The sequence below is a fragment of the Bos javanicus genome, chromosome 5 (genome assembly GCF_032452875.1).
Source record: "Bos javanicus breed banteng chromosome 5, ARS-OSU_banteng_1.0, whole genome shotgun sequence".
Classification (NCBI taxonomy): domain Eukaryota; kingdom Metazoa; phylum Chordata; class Mammalia; order Artiodactyla; family Bovidae; genus Bos; species Bos javanicus.
The window spans coordinates 10,567,786-10,580,040 of NC_083872.1; the positions used below are offsets into that span (position 1 = coordinate 10,567,786).

The window sequence follows — 12,255 nt, forward strand, 5'->3', positions numbered from 1 at the left end:
TGAGGTTCATCCTTTCAAGAAATATTCAGCAAATAATTTATACTATAGCAACCTTTCCCTGGGCTCTATTAGCACTGTACAAGAAAATGAATTTCCACCTTCCTAAAGTTAATATTAATTACTGGGTGTTTTACAGGCAGTGGAATCTGCATCAGTGACTTTTCCTCTAGATCACGTCTAATACAATTGAACCACCAATTTGAGTTCTTTTTGCAACAGAGGTAGCTAGAATTTTAAACACAATCTCAAGGTGTCATTTGAAGCAGAATGTACTCAGGAGCAACTGTTTACTCCCAGGGATCAATGTTCTTGTTAAATACAATAAATACACTCTCTACTCTTACTCTAAAAATCAAGATCCCACTTTTCAATACTGTTTCATGAGAAACTGAGAGCTGTGCTAACTCAGCTAACTAAAAAAGCCAACTACAGCTAATTAATAGTGTTAATGCTGCTAGTTACAAATAGGAGTAAATTATTTGTTCAGATGTTTTATCTTGATTGGGGGATTAGAGTTTATAATGCTTGAAAGTAAAATCCTCATGTGTCAAGCAGAAAAAATCAATATAGGATTGATCTTGTGTGTGTGTTTTAAGTATAGAATGTGCACTTAATAAACAAACTTGAGATTAGTTTATATTTTCTCATACTTAGGGCACAATAACCACATAAAGAACTTTAAGTTCCCATACAGATTACCCTTTGATGATCTATATATGTATATTTTCTTTCCTTTCTTTTTTTAAGATATAATTTTCTTTACAGTAAGCCTTAACCACTGCCTTGAGTAAGTCTGAATTGGGGCAATAATACTAGGGGATTGTAATTTAGTTGTTGATCAAAACTTTGTGTGGGACTGTATAAATTTATTCATGTTAATGAAAGGCATTTTATTACTTTCTATATGTGACATTAAAGCTATCTATGCCAAACAATAATCTTCTGGCATACCCAAGATAACATCCCACTATTTTAGGATGATCATGAACTAAATTATTCTTTATTTTTAGTTTTTAATAGCTCTAGCTTATTCCAACTGATATAATAATTACTTGTCATTCATGAGTATCCATTTTATGTGGTACTTCTACAATTGGAAGCACCATGCTATTTCAGAAAAATTTAAATATGTGATTACTCTCCAAAATCACCAAGTCATTAAATCTATCTTGCTTTATTTTCCCTGAAGATCCAGCATGGGTGTAAGGAGAAATGAATAAAAACACATGGGATGTCAGCCTGGGGTCAGGGCTGCATATTTAGATCCTGACTACTGGTGGTAGGCAGGTAAATCCACAGGGACAAGTTAGCGAATTCCAATGAGAATTTTTCAAAATCCCAAGTTATACTGATTTATAAAGTTCAAGCATAGCATCACTAATTCCTTTTTTCCCTTGCAATTAAAGAGCTATTCAATTCAGTCTTACTTTCCTTAGATGTAAATTTCTCCTTTGTTTAAATATGTTCTATACCACCTTGAGCACAGGTTTTCATTCACTGAACAGACTTTTTATGGATTCCATATCACGTACTACCACTGAACTAGGCACTATAATTACAGCAGTAAATAAGGCAGGATTTCTGTCTTCCTGGAGCTTAACATTCTAGAAGGGTCAGAGAAGATAAAGCAGTAAACAAATAATATATATGATTTTTGATACTGGAAAATTCCTTGAAAAAAAATATCAGGGAAAGAAAAGAGAGTTATGGAAGAATGAGCAGGCAATTTGAGATGGAAGACTGAGAAAAGGCCTCTCTGAGGAGGTTATATTTGCCTAGAGATATTAATAATGTGTGAGATTTACTTAGATGAGAATAAGGAAGAAAATGTTCCAGAGGAAGAATAGCAATTACCAAGTTCCTGAAGAGGGAAGGCTCTTGATATGTCTGAGGAAGAGGAGACCATTTCTCTCATGTGAGCAGTGTGAGCTATGGGGTAGAATTAGCAGATGAGAGAGAGAGAGAGAGGCAAAGGTGGATCATACCTTCATGGCTGCCATACTAAGGAATGTGGTGTTTAATTTCAATGTGAAGCTATTGGAGAATTAGGTGATGAGAATTTGGTATGTTTTGCAGTTTTAGAAGATTGCTTCTGAATATATTGCATGTGGGAATAAAGAGGAAACTCAAGATTTCCTATCAGGTTTTGGCCTAAGCATCCTGGTGAATGAGGTGCCATTTACTGAAATGAGGAAGTCTGGGGAGGAGATCAGGTTGGAGAAATCTTAGGAGTTCATGTTTTAAACATGTTTGAAATACTCAAGTGCCTGTCGTGAAGGCAACTGGGCAATAAGTTTTAAACTCATGGAAAGGATCCAGGGTTGAATATACAATCTATAAGCATCACCATATGTTGGGTGTTCAAAGTCAAGGTTGAGATAAAGTCATGTCAGGGTAAGTGCAGATAGAGTTGAACAGAAGCGTACAGCTACGTACTCAGGTAATAGGACATGGAGACTTTGGGAAGTCAAGGAGGAGCCAATCAAGGACTAAGCAGGAGTGGCCAGTGAGGTTGGAGGAAAGTCAGGAGAAGGTCATGTCTTGGAAGTCAAATGAGTAGATATTTTAAATTAGAAGCAATTTGTTTCCTACGTCAAGTGCTACTGACAGTGAAGTGATGGTGGTTTAGTCACTAAGTCGTGTATGACTCTTGCTACCCCATGGACTGTAGCCTGACAGGCACCTCTGTCCATGAGATTTCCCAGCCAAGAATATTGGAGTGGGCGGCCATTTCCTTCTCCAGAGGCTCTTCCTGATCCAGGGATTGAACTTGCGTCTCCTGCATCGCAAGCAGATTCTTTACCACTGAGTCACCAGGGAAGCCCCTGCCAGTAGTGCAATGGCACACAATTGATTAGTGGTTTGGCAAGATGAAGATCATTGATGACACCATGAGAGTACGCTTCATGGTTAAAAATGAGGAGAAAATGCCTAATTGAAGTGGGGCTAAAAGAGCATGATGGTCAAGAAAGGGGAGAAAATGGGTAAAGGGAAGATTTGAGAAATGTGGATATAGAGTGGAGGACAGAACAGAGCAATAACTGATGTGTGTTCACGTGTGTATGATGTGTGTGTGTGTGCTGTGCTTAGTCACCCAGTCCTGTATGACTTTTTGCGAGCCCACCAGGCTCCTCAGTCCATGGGATTCTCCAGGCAACAATACCGGACTGGGTTGCCATGCCCTCCTCCAGGGGATCTTCCCAACCTAGAGATCGAACCAGCGTCTGCTTGCAGGCGGATTCTTTACCTGATGAGCTACCAGGGAAGCCCCATACAATGTATATATCATGATAGAAATAATTCAGTGAAGAGAGAAAAACTAAAAGTACAACAGAGAGGAAAAAATGTCAAGTCTAAAGTCTAACTAGGTAGATGGAATGGAATTTAGTGCAGAAATGGACTAGGTTTTAGATAAGAAGGCAGTTGAAGATGAGTGGTAGGAAAATATACAGTCCTCTTTGAGTGTTTTTATTTTCTCGATGAAATTAGAAGCAGGCTTCTCAGGTTTGAATAAAGAGAGGGAGGAGATACTGGATGTTTGTGGAGAAAGAAGATGGTGAAAACAAGCATAACAGAGTAGAAGACTGATTAACTGAAAAATAGATAGGCTGCCAAGTGATGGAAAAAGATTGAGATTTGAGGTTATAAATTAAAGTAAGGCTAGTCAGCATGAGTGGAATTTTATTCAGACATGGTCACCTGTTGCACTGCGGATGTAGACTAGCCCTGAGTTCAGTTTAACCAATGTTGAAATTTTGCCAGAAAAGTAAGATATAAAAAGGAGTTGATGGAGATTGCTAGGGAGTGATTTTAGTGATAGACTGTCTGACCTGAGTAAGCAGGGAGATGAGGACGTTAAGAGTGGTGATGGACAGTAAAGACTTGATGAGGGTCAGTGACTTGTTGAATTGACAATATAGTGGTCAGTCAGCTGGAGACGTAGATAGTTGCCAAAGAGAGGAATATTGGCAGTTTTTGGTAATGAAGGCCTCAGGTGTTGCCATGAAGGCTGCTGATTAGAGTGAGGCAGAGGAAAAAAATATTGGAATGTGGAGCTCAAGGAATTCAGAGTCTAGGGAGTTACAGGGTTATTTCCATCTATTTGACATTTCACAGTGGTAGAGAGGAGGTCAATTGTCAGGTGACTGCATTTTTAAGATGTTTAGAGAAATGGCAGAGATCCACTGGATGATTGTCTTAAAGGAAGGGTCAGGAAGAGGAAAGAACAGATCTCGATACGGAAAGGGTTCTAGGCCCTATGGTTACAGAGATGATGAGAAAAAAACAAATAGCTGCCAACCCAAATGCTATGTTGTATTCTCAAGCAGTTTTAAGATTTCACTAAGAGCCAGAAAGTTAAGGAGCCAGAGTACTTGTTGAAGATTTTTCTCAATTTAATGTGTTGGTTAGGAAGATACTAGGGAAGATTTTGAATATTTGGGGAAGGATTGTAGGATTATATTGTTATATCAAGCTGTATTAAAGTTCTTCCCAAAGTTTTAGAAATGTCTGCATTTTTATGGAAGTTTTTCCTGGTAAGTCTGCCTTAGATGCAATACACTCCATAACAGGTAACAGTGGAGGTGAGGGGTACTTTTCTATATTTTCAAGGCTTCTGAATTTTCTTTACTAAATTTATTAGTAGCATATTTATATCCATTGTATTTAGAATACCAATAAAAAGGTTGAATTCTTAATCTTGAAGGAAAAGAACTTGTAATGGCATTATGAGTATTGGCAATGAAAAAATATATATCTAGTTTATATTGTTTAAACCACAAGTTAATCATTATTGTTCTATGAAGGCAATTTTAAACCATTATCTTTCCAACTACAGTCTTTCATCTCCTGGTATGTTTCTGTGTAAATGTATTGCTTATAGTTTCAGCTAGTGAGATTATACTGATGGCTTTCTCTCTGTTTCTGATTGGCTGACTGTGTTTGTATTTTGCTCTTGTTAATTTTTCTGGGTAGAGAATTCCAGTAGTTTTTCAATTGGTATCACTTTTCTAATTGTGACCTAAGTTAAAGTTGAGTTTCTTCAGAGAGAATGTGTGTTTGCTTCTGCTAATTGTTTTTAAGTAATGGCGACTGTGTGGATCACAATAAACTGTGGAAAATTCTGAAAGAGATGGGAATACCAGACCACCTGACCTGCCTCTTGAGAAATCTGTATGCGGGTCAGGAAGCAACAGTTAGAACTGGACATGGAACAACAGACTGGTTAGAAATAGGAAAAGGAGTACGTCAAGGCTGTATATTGTCACCCTGCTTATTTAACTTCTATGCAGAATACATCATGAGAAACGCTGGGCTGGAAGAAGCACAAGCTGGAATCAAGATTGCCGGGAGATATACCAATAACCTCAGATATGCAGAGGACACCAATCTTATGGCAGAAAGTGAAGAGGAACCAAAGAGCCTCTTGATGAAAGTGAAAGAGGAGAGTGAAAAAGTTGGCTTAAAGCTTAACATTCAGAAAACGAATATCATGGCATCTTGTCCCATCACTTCATGGGAAATAGATGGGGAAACAGTGGAAACAGTGTCAGACTTTATTTTTTGGGGCTCCAAAATTACTGCAGATGGTGACTGTAGCCATGAAATTAAAAGACACTTACTCCTTGGAAGGAAAGTTATGACCAACCTAGATAGCATATTGGAGAAGGCAGTGGCAACCCACTCCAGTACTCTTGCCTGGAAAATCCCATGGATGGAGGAGCCTGGTAGGCTGCAGTCCATGGGGTCGCTAAGGGTCGGACACGGCTGAGTGACTTCACTTTCACTCTTCACTTTCACGCATTGGAGAAGGAAATGGCAACCCACTCCAGTGTTCTTGCCTGGAGAATCCCAGGGACGGGGGAGCCTGGTGGGCTGCCGTCTATGGGGTCGCACAGAGTCGGACATGACTGAAGTGACTTAGCAGCAGCAGCAGATAGCATATTGAAAAGCAGAGACATTACTTTGCCAACAAAGGTCCGTCTAGTCAAGGCTATGGTTTTTCCTGTGATCATGTATGGATGTGAGAGTTGGACTGTGAAGAAAGCTGAGCACCGAAAAATTGATGCTTTTGAACTGTGATGATGGAGAAGACTCTTGAGAGTGTCTTGGACTGCAAGGAGATCCAACCAGTCCATTCTGAAGGAGATCAGCCCTGGGATTTCTTTGGAAGGAATGATGCTAAAGCTGAAACTCCAGTACTTTGGCCACCTCATGCGAAGAGTTGACTCATTGGAAAAGACTCTGATGCTAGAAGGGATTGGCGGCAGGAAGAAAAGGGGACGACAGAGGATGAGATGGCTGGTTGGCCTCACCAACTCGATGGACATGAGTCTGAGTGAACTCCGGGAGATGGTGATGCACAGGGAGGCCTGGTGTGCTGTGATTCATGGAGTTGCAAAGAGTTGGACATGACTGAGCGACTGAACTGAACTGAATGGCAACTCAGTATTACAAATTCATTTTAATTTCTATTCTAAAGTAGAGGTCTTTTCAAGCTATATTTGTTGTTCAGTCACTCAGTTGTGTCCGACTCTTTGCGACCCCATGGGCTGCAGCACACCAGGCATCCCTGTCCATCACCAACTCCCGGAGCTTGTTCAAACTCATGTTCATTGAGTTGGTGATGCCATCCAACTGTCTCATCCTCTGTTGTCCCCTTTCTTCCTGTCTTCAATCTTTCCCAGCATCAGGATCTTTTCCAACAAGTTGTCTCTTCCCATCAGGTGGCCAAAGTATTGGATCTTCAGCATCAGTCCTTCAAATGGTATGGGGAGGGAGGAGGGAGGAGGGTTCAGGATGGGGAACACATGTATACCTGTGGCAGATTCATTTTGATATATGGCAAAACCAATACAATATTGTAAAGTGAAATAAAATAAAATTAAAAAAATGAATATTCAGGGTTTATTTCCTTTGCAATTTACTGGTGTCCAAGGGACTCTCAAGAGTCTTTTCCAGCACTACAGTTTGAAGGCCTCAATTCTTTGACCCTCATCCTTTCTTGGTCTTCACTTGTAGCTTAGTTAGTAAAGCATCTGCAATGGTAAATGTAAACAGTCTGCAGTAGGTAAAGAATCTCCTGCAATGTAGGAGACCTGGGTTTGATTCCTGGGTCAGGAAGATCCCCTGAAGAAGGAAATGGCAAGCCCCTCCAGTATTCTTGCCCGGAGAATCCCATGGACAGAGGAACCTGGCAGGCTACAGTCCATGGGGTCGCAAGAATCAGACATGACCTAGAAGCTAAATCCCACCACCATCCTTTTTTATTGTATAGCTCTCGCACCTATACACGACTATTGGAAAAACCATAGCTTTGACTGTATAGATGTTTGTCGGCAAAGTAATGTCTCTGCTTTTTAATATGCTGTCTAGATTTGTCATAACTTTTCTTCCAAAAACCAAGCATCTTTCCATTTCATGGCTGCAGTCACTGTCCGCAGTGATTTTGGAGCCCAAGAAAATAAAGTCTATCACTGTTTCCATTGTTTCCCCATCTATTTGCCATGAAGTGATGGGACCAGATGCCATGATCTTCATGTTTTGAATGCCGAGTTGTAAGCCAGCTTTTTCACTCTCTTCTTTCACCTTCATCAAGAGTATCTTTAATTCTTCTTTGCTTTCTGCCATTAGGGTGGTGTCAAATGGCTATCTGAGATTATTAATATTTCTCCTGGCAGTCTTGGTTCCAGCTTGTGTTCATCCAGCCCAGCATCTCACACAATGTACTCTGCATCTAGGTTAAATAAGTAGGGTGACACTATACAACTTTGACATACTCTGTTCCCAATTTTGAATCAGTCCATTGTTCCATGTTGGTTCTAAGTGATTATATATGTTCCATGGATTTGAGCCACATATGCTCATAGGGATAGGCTTACAGTTCCAACAATGCATAGTTTTTTTTTTTTTTTTCTTTTTTCCTATTCCACCTCTCATCCAGAGGCATGATAAGAGGAAAAAAATTACTTTTCTGTCCTCTTTTTCTTGGTAGGTTTCCTTCTCACTCCTTGTTCTGTGAGAGTGAACATACCACATTGCACAAGTCTAGGAAGAACAGCTCAGGTTCTCTTCAACTCTTCTGAAGAATTCAAAGTGCCGCCAGAATTGGCCTGTGTCATGGGTCTTGTTGAAATTGCATTCTTTGGGGATTCAACACTTGATGCAGGGATATTTTTTACCCTTCTTCTGGCCCAGGGTTTTATCTTCTTTTTCTGGCTCTCCACACAGCAGTTAATACAGAAACTCAAAGTCACCAGGATTGACCATTACCCTGTAAGTCAGAGCAGGCTTTAGTTCCAGCATATCAGGACTCCTATTTTTACTTTTGTTTGTTTGTTTGTTTGTTTTTTGTATTTGTTTTTAGTCCACCATAGATTTCTTACTTCTTTGCCAGCTCTGCAATTCCTTACAAGAAAAAGGTTAATTTTTATGTAAAGTTTTACTTCTTTTAATTATAATGATCATTCATTTAGTGTAGCTTTTCCAATATCCAGTTTTCTAGACTTGGAATCCCACATGTAATATTAATAGTTGACTATATGTAGAGAACCATTTTGTGTCCATTACATTCAATATAATAAAAGCATTAATAGATACAGGAAACTCGTATTTTATTTATTGATAAATTGTATCCTTGGGCTTCCCTGAGGGCTCAATGGGTAAAGAAACCACCTGCAATGCAAGAGAAACAAGAAATGCAGGTTTGATCCCTGGGTCATGTAGATCCCCTAGAGAAGAAAATGGCAATCCATCCAGTATTCTTGCCTGGAAAATCCCATGAACAGAGAAGCCTGGCAGGCTACGGTTTAGGAGGTCACAAAGAGTCGGACAAGAATGAGTGACTAAGCACACACATCCTTAGGAGACTGTTTTGTTACCAGGTTATTATATCCTTTCCTTTTATCTAGCAGAGGATCCTTGCCTTGTCATAGATCATATTGTATATCAAAACTAATCTATTAACCATTTATATGTTGTTATTAACGAAAGACAGATCAATTTTTAAATGTTTTCAAGTTCTCCTTCTTGTACAGTTAGCCTGTACCTGGGGGCCCTGAATCCACAGATTCAACCAATTGTTCATTGAAAGTATTTGAAAAAAAGTTGCAGAAAAAATGTTCTAAAAAGCAAAACTTAAATTTCCTGCATGCTGGCAGGCAACTATTTACATAGCATTTCCATTGTATTTATAATTATTTACCTAATCCATTGTATTAGATATTATAAATAATCTAGAGACGATTTAAAGTATACAGGAGGATGTTGTTAGGTTCTATGCAAATACTGTGCAATTATATATAAGGGACTTGAGCATCCTTGGAGCTTGGTATCCATGAAAGGGGTGGGGGCATGGGGGCCCTGGAACCATTTCCCTGCATGTACCATGGGACCACTGTATCTGCATGTTCTGCTCAGTAAGACAGTTTAGTATAGTCTCAAGTATTTTGATAAAAAATACGAGAAAGCAATGGCAACCCACTCCAGTACTCTTGCCTGGAAAACCCCATGGACAGAGGAGCCTGGTAGGCTGCAGTCCATGGGGTCGCTAAGAGTCGGACACGACTGAGCGACTTCACTTTCACTTTTCACTTTCATGCACTGGAGGAGGAAATGGCAACCCACTCCAGTGTTCTTGCCTGGAGAATCCCAGGGACGGGGGAGCCTGGTGGGCTGCCGTCTATGGAGTCGCATAGAGTCAGACACGACTGAAGCGACTTAGCAGCAGCAGCAACATTCAATAAACTTTATTCTGTAGAGTTGTAGTATGAATTTTCTTTGAGATGAAAATTTTCTTGCACAGTTGCAAGTGCTATAATATACCCATATTTTTCTACATTTAGGATATTTATTATAATTGCATTCTAGTGAAACTTCTGATGTGTGTGTGTGAGGGGGGGGGGGCTTTCCTGCTGGGTCAGTGGTAAGAATCCCCCTGAAATGCAGGAGCCACAGGAGATGCAGGTTCGATCCCTCGGTTGGGAAGATCCCCTGGAGGAGGGCATGGCTACCAACTCTAGTATTCTTGCCTGGAGTATCCCCTTGGACAGAGGAGCCTGGTGGGCTACAGTCCCTGGGCCACAAAGAGTAAGACATGACTGAAGTGACTTGACAAGTGTGTATATGTGTGTGTATCCTAGACCTTTGGGGTGAAAACATCAGCAGAATACATTATTAGCATAGAATTGTTTATGCTGTATATATAATTTTTTTTTTTAGTGCCTGATAGTGCACCAGAAAATATTACTTACAAAAATATTTCCTCTGGAGAGATTGAGCTGTCATTCTTCCCTCCAAGTAGTCCCAATGGAATTATACAAAAATATACGATTTATCTAATGAAAAGTAATGGAAATGAGGAAAGAACGATAAATACAACTTCTTTGGTCCAGAATATTAAAGGTAAAAAAATACAATGTTGGATATTTATGTTTGTTTTGACCAAGTGACCACAAATCATCAGCTTGTTGTTGTAAGTGAGAAGTGTAGTTAGTTTTATACAGAGTGTGACAGTTCCGGCTCTTTGGTTCAATAAGGTAGGAGTTTATTGCAGATCACGTGAAAGAAGACTCAGTTCTTTTCCACATTTTTCTACATTGTTCTGTCTTCATAATAGGAGTTACTGTTCCAAGAACTACATTTTCACTTAGTTTTTACTTTTGGAAGGTTGTTAAGAAACATTTCATAGTTTTTTTTTTTCCTGCATATAATTAAAGGTTATTTTGTAAGTCTTATCTATCTTATTTCTATTTAGGACTGAAGAAGTACACGCAGTATACAATTGAGGTGTCAGCTAGTACCCTCAAAGGTGAAGGAATTCGGAGTGCACCCGTAAATGTGCTTACTGAAGAAGATGGTAAATATAGCAGTGAAGACTTGATAAATTTTTAATCTGTCACGTTTCAAAAAACATGTATATAAAATGAAGATATAGTATAAGAATTCTCCTTGCCTTGAGTAGCACATATGTGCTGCTACTGCTGCTAAGTCGCTTCAGTCGTGTCCGACTCTGTGCGACCCCATAGACGGCAGCCCACCAGGCTCCGCCATCCCTGGGATTCACCAGGCAAGAACACTGGAGTGGGTTGCCATTTCCTTCTCCAACTTATGTGCTGCATCAGCTTTATATTGATATTTCATTGTCATGGTTTAAAAGAAGCTTGCAAAGTCATATTTATGTTCAGTAACATCAGGTGTAAAATGCATTTTTTTATTCTTAACTCATTCATACTCTGTGAAAAAATCAGTAATTTTTTTCCCATGGGAATTTTTAAGGCTAAAATTTTGGTGCAAATAGCTTGAACATCAATCTGGGTATGTTATGACCATGTTTTTCACTTTTAACATTCATAAGAATAGACATTTAATAAGTTTTGTAGTAGATTCTGTTATGTCAACCTTCAGCATTTTTAAAATTTATTTTTTATTGCAGGATAATTGCTTTACAGAATGTTGTCGTTTTCTGTCAAACCTCAACATGAATCAGCCATAAGTATCCAGATATCCCCTCCCTTTTGAACCTCCCTTCCATCTCCATCCCCATCCCACCCTCTAGGTTGATACAGAGCCCCTGTTTGAGTTTCCTGAGCCGTACAGCCAACTCCCGTTGGCTATCCATTTTACATGTGGTAATGTAAGTTTCCATGTTACTCTCTCCATACATCCCACCCTCTCCTCCCCTCTCCCCATGGCCATAAATCTATTCTCTGTCTGTTTCTCCATTGCTGCCCTGTAAATAAGTTCGTCAGTACCATTCTTCTAAATTCCATATATACGTGTTAGAATATTTACCTTTCTCTATCTGACTCATTTTGCTCTGTATAATAGGTTCTAGGTTCATCCACTTTATCAGAACTAACTCAAATGCATTCCTTTTTATGGCTGAATAATATATACCACAACTTCTTTATCCAGTCATCTGTCGATGGAAATCTAGGCTGCCTCCATGTTCTAGTTATTGTAAATAGTGCTGCAAGGAACAATGGGATACTTGTGTCTTTCTCAATTTTGGTTTCCTCAGGGTATATGCCCAGGAATGGGATTGCTGGGTCATATGGTGGTTTTATTCCTAGTTTTTAAAGAAATCTTGTACCATCTTCTATACTGGCTGTATCAATTTACATTCCCACCAGCAGTGCAAGAGCATTCCCTTTTTTCCACACCCTCTCCAGCATTTATTGTTTGTAGACTTTTTGATGATGGCCATTCTGACCAGTGTGAGTTCATTTTGTAGTTGGTAGTTTTGATTTACATTCC

The 12,255-nt window shown here is 39.4% G+C and overlaps 1 protein-coding gene across 1 annotated transcript in view; it reads left to right on the top strand.

The window, feature by feature from the left end:
• Positions 1-12,255, top strand: part of PTPRQ (protein tyrosine phosphatase receptor type Q) — a 284,028-nt gene that overhangs the window by 90,304 nt on the left and 181,469 nt on the right. The window contains exons 22-23 of the mRNA XM_061419020.1: positions 10,219-10,401; positions 10,754-10,855. Coding sequence (XP_061275004.1) covers positions 10,219-10,401; positions 10,754-10,855 — 285 coding nt within the window. The remainder of the gene's footprint in view (positions 1-10,218; positions 10,402-10,753; positions 10,856-12,255) is intronic.